A 17,440-nucleotide genomic window follows, 5' to 3' on the forward strand; every position below is an offset into this window, starting at 1 on the left:
TGAACCCTCTTATGGTCTTGGCCTTCATAACATCCTCTGGAAAGGAGTTCCACAGGTTGACTGTGCATTGTGTGAAGAAATACTTCCTTTTATTGGTTTTAAACCTGCTGCCTATTAATTTCATTGGGGGACCCCTAGTTCCTGTGTTATGAGAAGTAGTAAACAACACTTCCTTATCTACTTTCTCTACACCAATCATGATTTTATAGACCTCAATCATATCTCCCCTTAGCCATCTCTTTTCCAAACTGAAAAGTCCCAGTCTTATTAATCTTTTCCTCATACAGAAGCCATTCTATACCCCCTAATCATTTTGGCTGCCCTTTTCTGAACCTTTTCCAATTCCAAGATATCTTTTTTGAGATGGGGCGACCACATCTGCACACAGTATTCAAGATGTGGGTGTACCATGGATTTATTTAGAGGCAACATGATATTTTCTGTCCTATTATCTATCCCTTTCTTAATTACTCCCAGCATTCTGTTTGCTTTTTGGACTGCCGCTACACATTGAGTGGATGTTTTCAGAGAACTATCCACAATGACTCCAAGATCTCTTTTCTGGGTAGTAACAGCTCATTTAGACCCCGTCATTTTATATGTATAGTTGGGATCATGCTTTCCAATGTGCATTACTTTGCATTTATCAACATAAAATGTCATCTGCCATTTTGTTGCCCAGTCACCCAGTTTTGAGAGATCCTTTTGTAGCTCTTCGCAGTCAGCCTGGGTCTTAACTATCTTCAGTAATTTTGTATCATCTGCAAATTTTGCCACCTCACTGTTTATCCCTTTTTCCAGATCATTTATGAATATGTTGAATAGGACTGGTCCCAGAACAGGCCCCTAGGGGACACCACTATTTACCTCTCTCCATTCTGAAAACTGACCATTTATACCTACCCTTGGTTTCCTATCTTTTAACCAGTTACCAATCCATGAGAGCACCTTCCCTCTGATCCTGTGGCAGCTTACTTTGCGTAAGAGCCTTGGTGAGGGACTTTGTCAAAGGCTTTCTGGAAATCTAAGTACATTATATCCGCTGGATTCCCTTGGGCCACATCCTCACTCTGGAGCCCTTTTTAAAAATTGGCGTCATATTAGCCATCCTCTCGTCCAGTGGTTCCCAAACTTGTTCCACCGCTTGTGCGGGGAAAGAACCTGGCGGGCCAGGGCGGTTGTTTACCGGCCGCATCCGCAGGTTCGGCCGATCGCGGATCCCAGTGGCCGCGGTTCGCCGCTCCCAGTGGCCGCGGTTCGCCGCTCCAGGCCAGTGGGAGCTGCTGGAAGCGGCGGCAAGTACATCCCTCGGCCCACGCTGCTTCCAGCAGCTCCCATTGGCCTGGAACAGCGAACCGCGGCCACTGGGAGCCGCGATCGGCCGAACCTGCGGACACGACAGGTAAACAAACCGGCCCGGCCCGCCAGGGGCTTTCCCCGCATAAGCGGCGGAACAAGGTTGGGAACCACCGCTCTAGTCACCTGGTACAGAAGCAGATTTAAACAGTAAGTTACATACCACACCTAGGAGTTCTGCAATTTCACATTTGAGTTCCTTCAGAACACCTGGGGGAATCCCATCTGGTCCCGGTGACTTATTGCTGTTTAGTTTCTCAATTTGTTCCAAAACCTCCTCTAATGACACTTCAATTTGGGACAGTTCCTCAGATCTGTCACCTAAAAAGAATGGCTCAGGTTTGGGAATCTCCCTCACCTCCTCTGCCGTGAAGACCCATGCAAAGAATTCATTTAGTTTCTCTGCAATGGCCTTGTCGTCCTTGAGTGCTCCTATAGCACCTCGATGGTCCAGCGGCCCCGCCGGTTGTTTCGCAGGCTTCCGGCTTTTCATGTACTTAAAAAAAAATGTTGCTATTATTTTTTAGTCTTTGGCTAACTGTTCCCCAAATTCTTGTTTGGCCTTCCTAATTCTGTTTTTACACTTCATTTGCCAGTGTTTATGCTCCTTTTATTTCCCCCACTAAGAGTTAACGTCCACGTTTTAAAGGATGCCTTTTTGCCTCTCACTGCTTCTTTTACTTTGTTGTTTAGCCACAGTGGCTCTTGTTTGGTTCTCTTTTTATGTTTTCTAATTTGGGGTATACATTTACTTTGAGCCTCTATTATGGCGTCTTTAAAAAGTTTCCACGCAGCTTGCAGAGATTTCACGTTTGGTGCTGTGCCCCGTTAATTTCTGTTTAACTAACCTTCTCATTTTTGTGTAGTTCCCCTTTCTTAAATTAAATGCTACAGCGTTGGGCTGCTGTGGTGTTTTTCCTGCCCCAGGGATATTAAATTTAATTATATTATGGTCACTATTACGAAGCAGTCCAGCTATATTCACCTCTTGGACCAGATCCTCTGCTCCACTTAGGACTAAATCAAGAATTGCCTCTCCTCTGGTGGGTTCCAGGACCAGCTGCTCCAAGAAGCAGTCCTTGAAGGTGTCAAGAAACTTTCTCTCTGCATCCCATCCTGAGGTGACATGTACCCAGTCAATATGGGGATAAATGAAATCCCCCATTATTATTATTGAGTTTTTTATTTTAATAGCCTCTCTAATCTCCCTGAGCATTTCACAGTCACTATCACCATCCTGGTCAGGTGGTCAGTAATATTGCCATACTGCTATATTCTTATTATTCAAGCATGGAATTTCTATCCATAGAGATTCTATGGTACAGTTTCATTCATTTACAATTTTTACTTCATTTGATTCTATGCTTTCTTTCACATATAATGCCACTTCCGCACCAGCACGACCTGTTCTGTCCTTCCGATATATTTTGTGCCCTGGTATTCCTGTATCCCATTGATTATCCTCATTCCCCCAAGTTTCTGTGATGCCTATTAGATCAATATCCGCACTTAATATGAGGCACTCTAGTTCACCCATCTTATTATTTAGACTTCTAGCATTGGTATATAAGCACTTTAAAAACTTGTCTCCTTTTAGCTGTCTGCCATTATATGTTGTGATTGAATGGGACTCTTTTTTATTTGACTGTTTCTGATCAGACCCTGCCTGTATTTTATCATTTTCCATCCTCTCGTCCTCACTAGGACACAGAGAGCCTCTATGAGTAGATCCTCCCCTAAGGGATGTCCGAACCATGTGCTTCTCCGCACCTGTCGGCTTTCCCCCAGCCCTTAGTTTAAAAACTGTTCTAAGACCTTTTTAGTGTTAAGTGCCAGCAATCTGGTTCCATTTGGGTTCAGGTGGAGCCCATCCTTCCTGTATAGGCTCCCCCTTTCCCCAAAGTTTCCCCAGTTCCTAATAAATCTAAACCCCTCCTCCCTACACCATCCGTCTCATCCACGCATTGAGACTCTGCAGTTCTGCCACCCTTACTTCTGCGCGCCTTCAGAGCTGGGTGGCTGGAGAGTGTCAGTTGTTCGCTGGGCACCCAGCTCTGAAGGCCGCGCTACCATCAGCAGCCGCACAGAAGTACGTGTAGCATCACCGCAACCCCCCCCTACAATAACCTTCCATCCTCCTCACTGCTCCTTTTGGGGTCAGGACCCCTACAATTGCAGCACCGTGAAATTTCAGATTTAAATAGCTGAAATCATGACATTTACCATTTTAAAAATCCTATGACCAAATGTACCGTGAATTTGGTAGGGCCCCACCCATGCCCCATGTCACTCACAGCGCCTCACCCATCCTAGAGGACAGCTGGCAGGATCTCCCTCCCCAAATTTACTTCCCCCTGAGCGTGTGCATGACAGAATCCTATTTCTCCCTTGTGTGCACCTGCTGTTCCGTGATCTGTTACCACTGGGTTATTCCACTTCCTCTTCCAGGCATGCAGGCTTCTCTTTTCATTGCTGTGTTATTCATCTCTCTCACTAGCTTCACACTGCAGTGTCATGAGGCAGCGCTGTTCAGAGAACTGACTGCTTCTATAGCTCCCCAGTGCCTCACCGCTGCTGGAAGGAATCAGAGAAATGTAGGGTTGGAGGGGACCTCGAGAAGTAAACCTAGCCATCCCTGGTAGGTGGGATAAGCCTTCATTTCTATTACACACACACACACACACAGCTCCACCTGCAGACACTATATTGTGAAGCTAGAGAGAAATAATGGGGTGGATTTGTGGGGAGGGGACAGAGGACACTCCATGTTTGAAAGACGAGGAGGAATATCCTGGCTGTAATGAATCAGAGAGCTCCCTGTGCCCTCTTTGCACTTCAGAGAAGGCAAATTTACACACAGGTCAATTTTTTTACTTTTCTCAGTCTCCCCAACCATTATTGTGCTGTGTCTCTCCTCTTTGCTATGCCCCTTTCTTTCCTTTCACCCCGGCAGAGGGGATGACTCCTGTCCGGGTTCTCTCTCTTTACTCCAGCGGGCAACAGGATGGTGAAAGAGGATGAGGAAGAGAATCCACGGCAGGCAGGCTGTAAGGAGCCAGAACGCCATGGGGCATCATCCAGATGCTCCAAAGAAGACATTGCATCAAGTCTTGAGCAGGGAAAAGCCTCTGAGAGTCAGCACAGGTCAGGAAAGCAGCCAGGGAAGAAAGGGTGTCAATCCATTAGTTCTAGTAGAGGTGGAAAGGACATCCTGGAAACCTCAGTGCAGCAGAGAACCCATACAAGAGAGAAAAAAAAACCACCCACCGAATGCGAGAGAAGATTCAATATGAGCAAACAGCTTGGTGGATCTCAGACCCCCCACCAGGGAGAGAAGCCCTATAAATGCCAGGAGTGCGGTAAAAGTTTCAATCAGAGCTCCAACCTTATTCTGCACCAACGAACGCACACGGGAGAGAGGCCCTACAAATGCCTCGACTGCGGGAAAAGTTTCAATCGGAGCTCGAGCCTCGTCGTGCATCAGAGAATCCACACGGGAGACAAACCCCACAAATGCACCAAATGTGGGAAGAGTTTCATTCAGAGCTCAAACCTGACGACGCACCAAAAAATCCACACGGGAGAAAAAAACTGTCAATGCCCAGAATGTGGGAAAATGTTCAGCGACAACTCAGCCCTGATTAAGCATCGAAGAATCCATTCAGGGCAGAAACCCTATAAATGCCCGGAATGCGGGAAAGGGTTTAGTGACAGCTCAACCTGTATTCGACACCAGAGAACCCACACGGGAGAGAGACCCTATAAATGCCTGGACTGTGGGAAAAGCTTCAATCTGAGCTCCAACCTAGTTACGCACCGGAGAATCCACACGGGGGAAAGACCCTATAAATGCCTCGACTGTGGGAGAAGCTTTAGTCAGAACTCGCATCTGATTAAACATCAGAAAGTCCACACGAGATTGAAATCTTGACTGTGGGAGCGGTTGCAGTCGGGGCTTTGGTTTAGTTTGGAATCAGCAAATCCATACAGGGAAGAAACTTCCTCGATGTCCTGAGAAGGGAAAATGTTATGGGGATGGGGGAATGCAATCAATAGTTGTTTTTTTTTTTGTGGTGGGGGGGGGGAGAAATTAGACATATGAATGCTTGCTGGCAGGGGAGGAGAATTTTTGAGTGGGGAGGGATGGGGGAGACAGGCAGAAAGTGGCTTGACTTTGTGCAAAACATGACAATCCCGCACTGATCTGGCCTTCTATCCACCATTCGTTCTATTGAAAAGTGGCACAGTGTGCCCTTTGGCCATCTTGCCGCTATGGACAAAAATGCCCCAGCAGGGTGTGTGCCCTGACCCTCCCCGGTGCTGCCCCAGAGGCCATCCCGGACATTGGCTGCTTTGCAGGATTGAGCCAGATTTGGGAACTTCACTACGCGACGTCTGGGACGACGCCATTGACTGAGGCCACAGGCTGGTGCAGCGGTCCCCGGTGGACTGGGTGTGTTTGATGAAGATGTTTGATAGCTCAGTGCTGCAGCATGGGGGTGGGGGGGATTATGGGAGAGGAGAAATGAGGATGAGTGGTAGGGATGGGGAAAAGGGCCAGGGGGAGGTGGAGCTGGGCAGGGGAAGGAGGATATGGGAGGGAAATGAGAGGGTTGGGGGAAAGAGAGTCAGGGGTGTCTGTCAGCATCAAATTCTCTCTTCCCATGTGTGTTGTGATCTATAGAGGCTGCCTTTCTTGGGGGGTGAGGGGGAATGGAGGGGTCTGATCCCCGCTCCCTACCTTTGGATGTGGGCAGGGATGTGGGGTTCCCTGTCCCCTAGGGTGTGGGTCTGATTTCCGCCCCCTGCTCCGCCTCATGTGACCCTTGTGCCTCTGGGGATGTCTCTGCCCCCATCCCTGCCCCACATATATAAGATGGGATCTGGGGTGAGGGCTGTCTCTTGGGGGTGCCTGAGCCCCTCTCCGTGCCCCTACTCATGGGATTAGGGGCCTTGTCCATGGGCGGGGGTGTCAGAGCTCTTGTGAGCCAAGAGCTGGGAGGGGTCCCCTCTTCGACTGAAGGGCTCTGCCTCTCACCATGTGAGCTGGGTCGTGGGGGACCGGGCGCTTCTGGTGGGGAGATAAGGCGTGCTCGGAGCATGCCCCGAGAACAAGCGCTGTGGACACGGGGGGGGGGCAATGAGGAGAGCTCATCGGAGCTCAGATTCAGGGAGCTAGCTCCTTGTCCCAGCTCTGCCCCCTCCCCGGCCGCCACTCGCCACATTCCTCCTTTCCTCCCCTGAAAGGCCCCCACTGCTCACAGGGCCGCGGCGGGCCATGGGGACCTTGTGTGGGGAGGGTCGGGGGGTGGAGGAGAGGCGGGACTCAGCCCCGCAGCGGAGGGGGTGGGGACCTTGAGGAAGGGGCGGAGCAGTGATGGAAAGAGGCGGAGCACAGGCGGGGCCCCCACGGCCCAGGTGGCAGGGCGGCAGTGGCTGCCCCAGGGGAGGCCTATTATGCCCACCATCTATGCTACCCACCCTTTTAGTGCACGCGTAGCTTCTTATCTACTAATGGCTTAATGGGACAGGAAGGGGAGAGTGAGCTAGAAATAGGGTGCGTGTGGGGGGGGGCATCTGTACGTTGCTTGAGGCGGGGAGACCCAGTAGCCTTCTCTCACATGCTTAAAGTTACCGTCAGAGGCATGTCATAAAGCGGCCAAGATTTGGGGACCGAGGCCGTGTCTGAGATTTCTCTCCCCCGCTCTGTTTGCAATAACGCACTCCGAGTATTTCAAAGCACGACCATTATCCCTAGTCCACTATCACAAAATGCACAGAGCAGTTGGGAATCACATAATGACCGTGTGGCCTAGTGGAGAAACCAGCAGGCTGGGACTATTCCTGGGTCTGCCCCTGGCCCGCTAGGTGACCTTGGGCAAGGCCCATCAGCTCCCCATGCCTCAGTTTCCCATCTGTAAAATGGGGGTCATTCTTTGGGGTTTGCTGATGTAAAGCACTGTTTAAAAGCTGGGTCTTTTTGTGCTTCTCTAGCCATGGCAGCATATCTGCTGTTAATATCGGTGCGAACATCAACACGCTAAATCACTGCTTCTCCAATATTTCTCTTTCTGTTCAAAAAGCTAGGAAATTCACTGACAAAAAACTTTGTTAACACAGGACTAAGGCTGCCGGGTGATAACTCGTGCCCTTCCAGAAGGCAGAGTTCAGGGGGGAAAATCCTTCTGAAAACCAGGCAATACAGAGTGAAGGTACACCCCTAAGCAACCTTAGCTCTCCCCCTCTGGAGCTGGCAGCATCCAGGGGGAATTATCTGCACTAACTCACTGTGTTAGGGGTAGCTGTACTGAAAGGTGGGAGATCCCTATTCAAATCCCTTTTTCCCACCCAGGCAAAGGGGGGAATTGGCCTGGGGTCTCCCACATCCTGGGTAACTGCTCTAACCACTAGGCTGAAAGTTATAAGAGAGTCGTGCCCCTCGCAACAGCTGTTCTGGGTGCAGTTAGGGGAGATCTGATCATGAATACGGCTGTTGTGACAATTGGCCTATCACTCTTGCCTACTTAGGAGTTCACCATGGAAAGTAGTTCAAGTTATTTTCAACAGAATACGTTCTAAACAGATGCAAAAGAAGCATCCAGAGAGACTAAGTCCAATCAACACAGGGAAAGTTGATGCGATACAAAGCCTGTGTTGAAATTATGCTGGGTGAAAACAGGAGAGGTGGAGATAGAAGTTAATAAGCCAAAATTGGTGAGACAGATATTAGGCCTAATTGGTGGACAAAATAAGGAGGGAGATGAACTCTGCCTCTTACTTTTTTCCCTTCTGTGGTATCTTAAAAAGAGACTGGAAATAAGATCAGCTCTCTTCTCCCGTCCCAGCTTGCTTCGCCTCATCTCATCTTCCCCTAGCTCATCCCCCCACCTGCCAGCACTTCTTCTCATCTCGACTCATCTAAAGGACTTGCTCTTGTTTAGGGAACTTTATTTTCACCTGTGAGTGAAAGTCATCACATTATCGTGAGGTCCAGATCTCAGCCCACCAGTGGGGAGATGGAATTACCAGCACCAGGAAGGTGCATGAGATCCTGTATTGTATTCCCTTCCCTTGTTGTGTTATTTTCTGCCCCACTGTTTCTTTCCTCTCATCCTACCTCGCTCTCTTGGTTTCTTGTCAAATCCTGAAGTCAAGTATATTGCAATCATCCAAACCTGCCTTGTCAAAGGAGAAAGGATGCCATCAGATGACAGCCCTGACCAGTTCATAACTAACCAAATCAAGCATCCACTTGTAACTAACCAGTAGTCCAAAAACATCCACAAAAGCCATATTTCACCCATCTTCTCTGTCCTGTCTCTCCTCCACCCTGTCTGTGTCTGTTCAGAACAGGATATGTGCATGCCATTCCCATCAGGACTGAGACTAAAATTAACCATCTCCTTTTCAGCAAAGAAAGGTTGCCCTGAAAACAAGAGACTCTAAGATTTTGACTCCAAAAGCAGAGAGGCTTCGATAAGCTCTACGTTTGTTTTGCATAATCACTCGACTGCCGTTTCCAGATAAAGGCCATACATAAGAGCAGCCATACTGGGTCAGACCAAAGGTCCATCTAGCCCAGTGTCCTGTCTTCTGACAGTGGCCAGTGCCAGATGCCCCAGAAGGAATGAACAGAACAGGGAATCATCAGGTGATCCATCCCCTGTCGCTCATTCCCAGCTTCTGGCCAACAGGTGAGGGACACCATCCCTGCCCATCCTGGCTGATAGCCTTTGATTTTGGCCTATTTTGATTTCTTGTTCTTTTCTTGTGTTTAATCAATAAACTTTCAATTTGAATGGATGGTGTTGGCCAAGTCACCGAGTGAAACCAAGGGCTCTGTTTAAAATTATCCCCGATCCCACCTATTGCTGTTTAATGCTGGACACAGAGAGTTGATCAACACCTTGAACTCTTTGGGGCTTAGAAATCAGAGTCTGTACATCTGAGCCGGGAGGACCCCGGCTATCTTTGGCTGGTTGGGAGATCGTATTGAGGCTTAGGTGTGAGACCGGCACCTGGGGCTTGCCTAAGGCAGCAGTGTGCATACCCAGTGCACTTTTACAACAAAAATTTCGGTGCCCGGTGAGTTTAGGTGTGCATTAGTTGACAGCCAGGTGGGGGTTTGGTGGATCGCAGTGGCGCTTAAAATTGCCACTTGGGTGCCTAAATCTGGAGTGCTCCAGATCCCCAGGAACCCTCTGTGATCTGGATGTAGGCTGTGGACTCTGAATCTCCATTCTCCTCCCCTTTATGGCCTCCAGGCATCCCTCACAACCCCACCGCCTCCCCACCGCCCCATAGCCCCTCCACGCGTATGTGACTGAGGGGCATGGATGTGGGGGGCTTGGGCAGTGCTTAATTTGTAATGAAAGAGGTGCCGGGGTTCAAGCAAATGTTTTTACTTTAATTACTGACACGGCAGGCCCAGAAGTGCCGGGGCTCTGAACTGCCAGGCCCGGAGGTGCCGTGCCGGGGCTTTGAACTGCCAGGCCCGGAAGTGCCGTGCCGGGGCTCTGAACTGCCAGGCCTGGAGGTGCCGGGGCTCAGCCCTGGCACAGATTACGCCCTGGACTTGGGTAGTGGGGTTGATAGATTCATAGATTCCAAGGCCAGGAGAGACCATTGTAATCATCTCATCTGACCTCCTGTATTGCACCAGCCAGAGAACTTCCCCCAAAGAATTCCTAGAGCAGATCTTTTAGCAAAAGCCTCCAGTCTTGATTTTAAAATTCTCATTGGTGGAGAATCCGCCAGTGAATTGCGCCAGTGGTTAGTTACTCCTGTAGGCCCGGCTTGAACATGAGTCATTAGGGAGGTTTTAATTTTTGGAAGACAGGGAGGTAAATAGATCAGTAGACTGGAAACTGACTGTCTGGGCTAAAATAAGTAAATGGGTCAATAAGGGCAAGTCTATACACTACAGAATGACTTCGGTGTAACTACGTTGTCCTGGGGTGTGAATAATTCATGCCCTGAGTTATATACCAACCTAATCGCCGGTGTAGACAGTACTGTGTTGGCAGGAGAGCTTCTCCTGCCAACATCATTACCGCCTTTCACGGAGGTGGATTAACTAAGCCAACAGGAGAGCTTTCTCCCATCAGCATAGAGCGTCTTCATTAAAGCACTACGGGGTGCGGGACAGCAGTTTAAGTGTAGACCTGCTCTAAGCTAAAAGACAGAATGTCTGAGCTAGTTAAGATAAGAGGGAGAACACCCAGGGAAACATTTACTCAAAACAAGATAATGCAAGGAGTGCCAAGACAGGTAAAGAGGAAAGTTGACTGTGGACAGAGCATGCCGCACGTGGATTGGTCTTTGCAAAGTAACCAAGCCAATTCTACAGCATGTAATGCAATGTATAGGGAATGTAATGTGATGTGTAAGTGTATGTAAAGAAGGTGGGGGGGTTGTGTAACTTCAGATGCGTGGTATACCCAGTACCCATGTTTGAGTTTGATTAACTTGGCATAGCTTTATGCCAAATAAAGAAACCTGAGTGATGAGACTGGAGTTGAACTGAGTTCTTGGGGAATTGAGTGGAAGAGGTTTAGAAGGCTTCTCCAACATAGTGGTGCAGTGCCTCGGATCGGATCTATTCATCTGGGGCAGGTAAGGTATCGTTTATTATATGTCTAGCTTTACTGTCAAGGATCGCAACCCAGCACTTTAGCAATGGCATTGGTAGGGCTTAAATTTGAAGAGGTTTCTGGGGCATTGGGGAACTAAGTTAAATCCAAAGGGGGACCCTCTAGACTCCCAGATAGGTATTAGGGAGAAACTGGGTCTGGGTGGAAAAAGAACGTCAATAAATAGTGCTAAATAACAAATGCAATCAAAAAAATGCAAAACCCCTTGTTATTGCAGAGAGTAACCCTAAAAATAGCCCAGCGTAGAGAAGTAAAAGAATTAACCATTATGTTAAAAATGTTGAGGAAGTAAAGAATGGGCAGAAAGAGCAAAAAAGAGATCTATAAAGTGCATGCCATGCCACCTGGCAAAGCAGTTTTAAAATAAAATAAAAGTGGTAAAAATATTTGAAAGGTACTTTATAGACAAATGTAAAAGAATGCCGGGCAGAGCACAGCAGAAGTCTGTTGAGTGCCACTAACATGTTAAAAGATAGGACCCATTTGCAGCCATAAAAAATAGTATCTTCTTGGTTTTTTCGTAAAGCAAAAAAAATATACAATAAAAAAGCCCAAATCAAGGCTGCAGTTTCACAAGGATTATTTCTAGCGGCTAAAACGTCACAAACAACAAGGTGCCACCTTACCAAGTAGATGCAAAAAGCATAACAAGCCAATCAAAGTTGTAGGAGGGGAAAACAAAGTAAATTAAAAACATTCCCAAATAATAATAATCAAAAAAACCCCAGAAGTTTGTTAACTGTTGCCTTAGGTCCAAGGTAGAAAGCAGCTGTCCTTCAGAAACTGTATTTAGTAAGGTTTCAGAGGAGCAGCCGTGTTAGTCTGTATTCGCAAAAAGAACAGGAGGACTTGTGGCACCTTAGAGACTAACCAATTTATTTGAGCATAAGCTTTCGTGAGCTACAGCTCACTTCATCGGATGCATTCCGATGAAGTGAGCTGTAGCTCATGAAAGCTTATGCTCAAATAAATTTGTTAGTCTCTAAGGTGCCACCAGTCCTCCTTTTCTTTTTGTATTTAGTAAGTACAGCTTTGCAGGCCGAGTGTATGAAGCTAAAAAAAAATAAGTGCAAAAACCATAAAAAAAAGAAAAAAAAAAAAGCTTAAAGTTGCCAGAAAAAATGGCTACAAAATGTGTCACTTTAAAAACACAAGTAATTAAATAAAACCTGTCAAAAAGTGTTTGCACAAATTAACACTACAGAGTTTAAAACAATTGAACCGTTAAAAATTGTAAAAATGTTTGAAAGTCTTTTAAAAAGTAATACATTAAAGTGTTAAATATGCTTGATTCAATCATAAAACCCAGGTATGGCAGCAGAACTCGGTGCAGTCATGCCGACTAAAATCCTTAGTGATCAAACAAACTGTGAAAAGGGGAGGTCAGGTGATAACAACGACCACCCCGGGCATTTTTCCCTAGAAAGCCTTTAGAGCCACTTCTGTTGTACTTGTTTCCCCAAGAGCTCCATTCCACTCCAGTCCGGTCGCTTTGGTTCCTGTATTTGACACACACCAAAGCTCTGCCGAGTGGATCAGACTCAAGCGTAGAGGGCGGGCGTAGGGCCTACCCCACACCCAAAGCTACGCAGCAAACCGCTTCCTTTGTAGATGTTTATACGTTACCTGGCGTTCGCGACACATCGGGAATTGGCTTGGTCACTTTGCAGGAACAAATCCCTCTGCAGCATGCTCAATGCACGCACTGTCACTGGACGACTTACTCTTTACCTCATCTTATGGTCCAGGCTTCTCGTGTCTATTGTAGATGGTTCCCTGGGGGTTCCCCCTTATTTTAGCTCTTACAAACATTCTGCTTCCAGCCTGCTGATTTATTTAGCTCCCTAATCCTGTCTCCTGAGAAATTAGGCCTGACCCGTGTTCAATTACTCATGTCACGTCAAGCCTATGTTCCACAGCTTTTGTTTTTCTTTTTTATATTAGTATTTACATAAGAACGGCCATAGTGGATCAGACCAAAGGTCCGTCTAGCCCAGCATCCTGTCTTCCGACAGAGACCAGTGCCAGGTGCCCCAGAGGGAATGAACAGAACAGGGACTCATCAAGTGATCCCCTGTCTTCCATTCCCAGCTTTTGGCAAACAAAGGCTAGGGACGCCATCCCTGCTCACCCTGGCTAATAGCCACTGATGGACCTATCCTCCAGGAACTTATCTAGTTCTTTGTTTTAGTTGCATTATATTTTAGGATTTTTGTGTTTGTTTTTTGCAGTGGACTGCTTAGCAACACAATTTTAAGGCTACAGTAGCTGTAATTATTTGAACCACCATTAATACTAGGCTTAAAGTACTAACGAGGAGGTGGAAGATTATTACTTCTGGTACAGCCCACCAGGGTGTAATTCCACATTACAGACTTTCTTTGCCTTTAAAGCATGTTTTGTCGTTTTGATTTTGCTTTTATTTTAATTTCATTTAAAAAAAACCCTGGTACAATAGATATATATTTCCTTTTATTACCGCAAGAAATTTAGATGTGAAACAGAACATAGGTCAATTCAATTAACATTTGCTGAGTCCATGCCAGAAGTGATCCTTTTTAGCCCCCAGACGATGTTTGTTATCACCAGCATAGGCAATTTTTACGTTACTAACATTTCAGTGTTTTAACCCTGCTGTGCAATTTGGAGCCTCTTTTCCCAAAGCGAACCCTTGTGCCGGCATCTTTGTCTGTAAGATGTTACACCTGCCTGTGTACATTTCCCAGATGCAAACAGCAGAACAAGTCTGGGAGTTTTTAGACTTTGTGTTGTTTTCTAACAGTATTTGAGTAGGGAAAAGAAACTTTTGTTTTTATACCACATCAGTTGCAGTGGTTTTACATTTAACTTCCTGCTATCAGACCCTTGTCGATTTTTTTATTATTATTATTATGTTGCATCAACTGTTATTTTTATTGTATTAAATTTTTAACGTTTGTGGTGACTAAAGAGGACAAGGTTTTTTGCTTCATTTTACTTAAGGCTGCTTTTATTTTGTACAGCATGCCTTTGGCACATGCGATTAGAACACATTGAATTAATTTTATACTTTTTTAAAAGCAATAACAGTATGTATATTATAACAAAGCTTTATTAAGGAGGGTTTTTTTCTCATTTAATGACTCCAGTACTTTGCTTCCAGTATTTTTCTGTTGAAACGATTGGTTATGTTTTTACAGAATATTTATGTCACCTTGGTTTTAGAGTATCATACTCATTTTGAACAGTTTTGTGTGTGTGCGTGTGTGTGTGTGTTTGCTTGCCATCCCCTCCCTGCCTTGGCAGTTTTATGTTTTGGCAGTATATTTTAAAGTATATGTTTAGAAAGTTCTTTTAACGGTTTTTAATGATATTTCACCAAATTTTAGTGGGCATAATTTTTGATGCAGATTGGTAACATTTAGTAACACAGACACACAAATAAACTGAACATTTTTGTGTAATATATTTAATAGGCTTTAGCCCTAAATTATTTGGACTTGTTTCTCGTTTCAGACATTTCAGTTCACTTTTTTTTTTTTTTTAAGTTTACAAACCTTTACTATATAGTTTTTTGTTTTTACTTTCATACTAATATTTATTTTACAGTACAGTTAAGCAGAACTTTTGGGATAGGATTTGAATGGTTGGTGGGTTTTGACATGTTTTTGAATGCCCACTGCACCCTTTAAAGTAGCTTCATTATTTATAATTAATAAACTGTTTAAAAAAAAACAACCCAGAATTTGGATGGCACTTTTGAATGGAATTTTGGTGCATGGGCTTCACTCCTTATGTTTACGGATTTATTTTATTGACGCTGGGTTGCTTTTTGCTTTTAAAGCACGCTTATGCAGTGTCTAGTGGGGTGCAATGTATATCGAATGTAATGTAATATGTAAATGTATCCAAAGGAAGGAGGTTTGGATGTGTGATATACCCTGTACCCACCCCCTATGTTTGAGTCTGATCAACTCAGCATAGCTTTGCTGTATGCCAAATAAAGGAACTTGAAGGACAAAACCGAAGTCGAACTGAGTTCTTTGGGAACTGAGTGAAAGATGTCTTGCAGGCTATCCCAAAAACACTCACTGTTAAAAAATTTACACCGTATTTCCAGTCTGAATTTGTCTAGCTTCAACTTCCAGCCATTGGCTTGTGTTAGAACCTTTCTCTGCTAGACTGATGAGCCCATTATTAAATATTTGGTTCCCAGGTAGGTACGTATAGACTGTGATGAAACCACCCCTTAACCTTCTCTTTGTGATACTAAATAGATTGAGCTCCTGGAGTCGATAAAGCAGGTTTTCTAATCCTTTACTCATTCTTGGGACTCTTCTCTGAACCCTCTCAAGTTTATCCCTGGCCTTCTTGAATTGTGGGCACAAGAACTGGACCCAGGATTCCAGCAACGGTTGCACCAGTGCCAAACACAGAGGTCAAAATAACCTCTTTGCTCCTCCTTGTGATTCCCCTGTTTATACATCCCAGGATCACTTTAACTCTTTTGGCCGGAGTCCCACTGGGAGCTCCTGTTCCGCTGATTATCTGCCACAACCCCCAAATCTTTTTCAGAGTCACTGCTTCCCAGGATAGAGTCCCCCATCTTCTAAGCATGGCCTATAGTCTCTGTTCCTAGATGTGTACATTTACATTTAGCCATATTAAAATACAGATTGTTTGCTTGCACCCAATTCAGATTCCTCTGTACAAGTGACCTGTCCTCTTCCGTAATGACCGCTCCCCCAAATTGTGTGTCATTGGCAAATTATATCAGTGATGATTTTATGTTTTCTTCCAGGTCACTGATAAAAATGTTAAAAGGGTTCCCCTCCTATGGTGGCTGTGACATTTTTTTAGTTAGGTGTGGTGTAAGCAGAGCAATGGGTGTGATGCAGGGATTGCTGGGGGGAAGAGAGGGGTTGGAGTGGTGTGTGTTGGAACAGTGTGGGGGGATCAGAGCAATGAGGGGGAATATAGCAGAGAACTGGAGTAGTGTAGGAAGCTGTAGTGGGGGCTCTGCCCTTTTGCCAACTTCCACCCCTTGGGGCCGTGGTCTGGCACAGCTACTGAGGGGCCATCACAGCCCTAGTCAGACATGTGTTAGGATAATGGACCATCCATACACTCTGCTTCTGGAAATCCAGTGCGATGAATAAGGGGGGATATGATAGAGGTCAACAGCCCTGCAGAAAGGGAGATCCCGAGAGGTGCCCAGGCAGGTGAGTTATCAGTGACACTGACACGGAAACCGTCTGGGGAGGGAAGGATAAAAGCCAGGGCTCCCACGACTGTGCTGTGAGTGACTCCCCCAGTTCCGCCTCATTTCACCCAGGTCAAGGTGGGAGTAGCCGGTGTCACACTCTCATGTTGGGCGATTCTCAGGACTTGCCATCCTGACTGACAGCCGGCAGAGCTCCCTGCCTGGCTTTCATGCTGTGTACAGATGTGCTCGCCGCCTCTCAAAAAGATATCTTGGAATTGGAAAAGGTTCAGAAAAGGGCAGCAAAAATGATTAGGGGTATGCAACGGCTTCCGTATGAGGAAAGATAAATCAGACTGGGACTTTTCAGTTTGGGAAAGAGATGACTAAGGGGGGATATGGTAGAGGTCTATAAAATCATGACCGGTGCGGAGAAAGTAAATAAGGAAGTGTTATTGACTCCTTCTCATACCACAAAAACTAGGGCCACCCAATGACATGAATAGGCAGCAGGTTTAAAACAAACAAAAGGAAGTATTTCTTCACACAACGCACAGTCAGTCTGTGAAACTCTCTGCCAGAGGATGTTGTGAAGGCCAAGGCTATGACAGGGTTCAAAAAAGAACTAGATAAATTCATGGAGGATAGGTCCATCAATGGCTATTAGCCAGGATGAGCAGGAATAGAGTCCCTAGCCTCTGTTTGCCAGAAGCTGGGAATGGGGGACAAGGGATGGATCACTTGATGATTCCCTGTTCTGTTCATTTCCTCTGGGACACCTGGCACTGGCCACTGTCGGAAGACAGGACACTGGGCTAGATGGACCTGTGTCTGACACAGTATGGCCGTTCTTATGTACTTATCAATACAGCTCTGAGGAAGAACTGGGTTTGCAAATAGTTTTTCAATGACCCCTCGATGACTAAGGGATCTTCCTCAAAGGGACCTGTATCCTCTGGGGGCCCACAGATATTGACCGAGCCAAACCACAAAGGGGCACCTTGCAGGAGCGGCCAAAGCTCCTTAAAAGTGTGGGGGGGCCGCTGCTTCCCAAATGGTGGCCCCGCCCCCTGCGCTGTCCCTCCCCCTGAACCTCTGCCCTCACCCTGCCCCGCCCCTTCACCCAAGGCCCCACCCCCATGCTGTCTCTTCCTCTCAAGACCCCGCCCCCCCACTCGCTCCTCTCCGCTCCCTCTCCCCTGTCGCTTGCCCTTATGGATGGTAAAAAGTGATGTGGCCCCAGGCCCCC

The 17,440-nt window shown here is 46.4% G+C and overlaps 1 protein-coding gene and 1 long non-coding RNA gene across 2 annotated transcripts in view; both read left to right on the top strand.

Annotated features, from left to right (window-relative positions):
• The window catches only part of LOC119567553 (zinc finger protein 724), an 80,876-nt gene that overhangs the window by 40,186 nt on the left and 23,250 nt on the right, over positions 1–17,440 (top strand). The window contains exon 4 of the mRNA XM_037914019.2: positions 4,350–5,284. Coding sequence (XP_037769947.2) covers positions 4,350–5,284 — 935 coding nt within the window. The remainder of the gene's footprint in view (positions 1–4,349; positions 5,285–17,440) is intronic.
• LOC122462863 lies at positions 9,673–15,011 on the top strand. The gene is made up of 2 exons (XR_006285740.1): positions 9,673–9,789; positions 9,821–15,011. It is a non-coding gene; the product is annotated as an uncharacterized LOC122462863 (long non-coding RNA).

The sequence above is a fragment of the Chelonia mydas genome, chromosome 14, assembly GCF_015237465.2.
Source record: "Chelonia mydas isolate rCheMyd1 chromosome 14, rCheMyd1.pri.v2, whole genome shotgun sequence".
Lineage (NCBI taxonomy): Eukaryota > Metazoa > Chordata > Testudines > Cheloniidae > Chelonia > Chelonia mydas.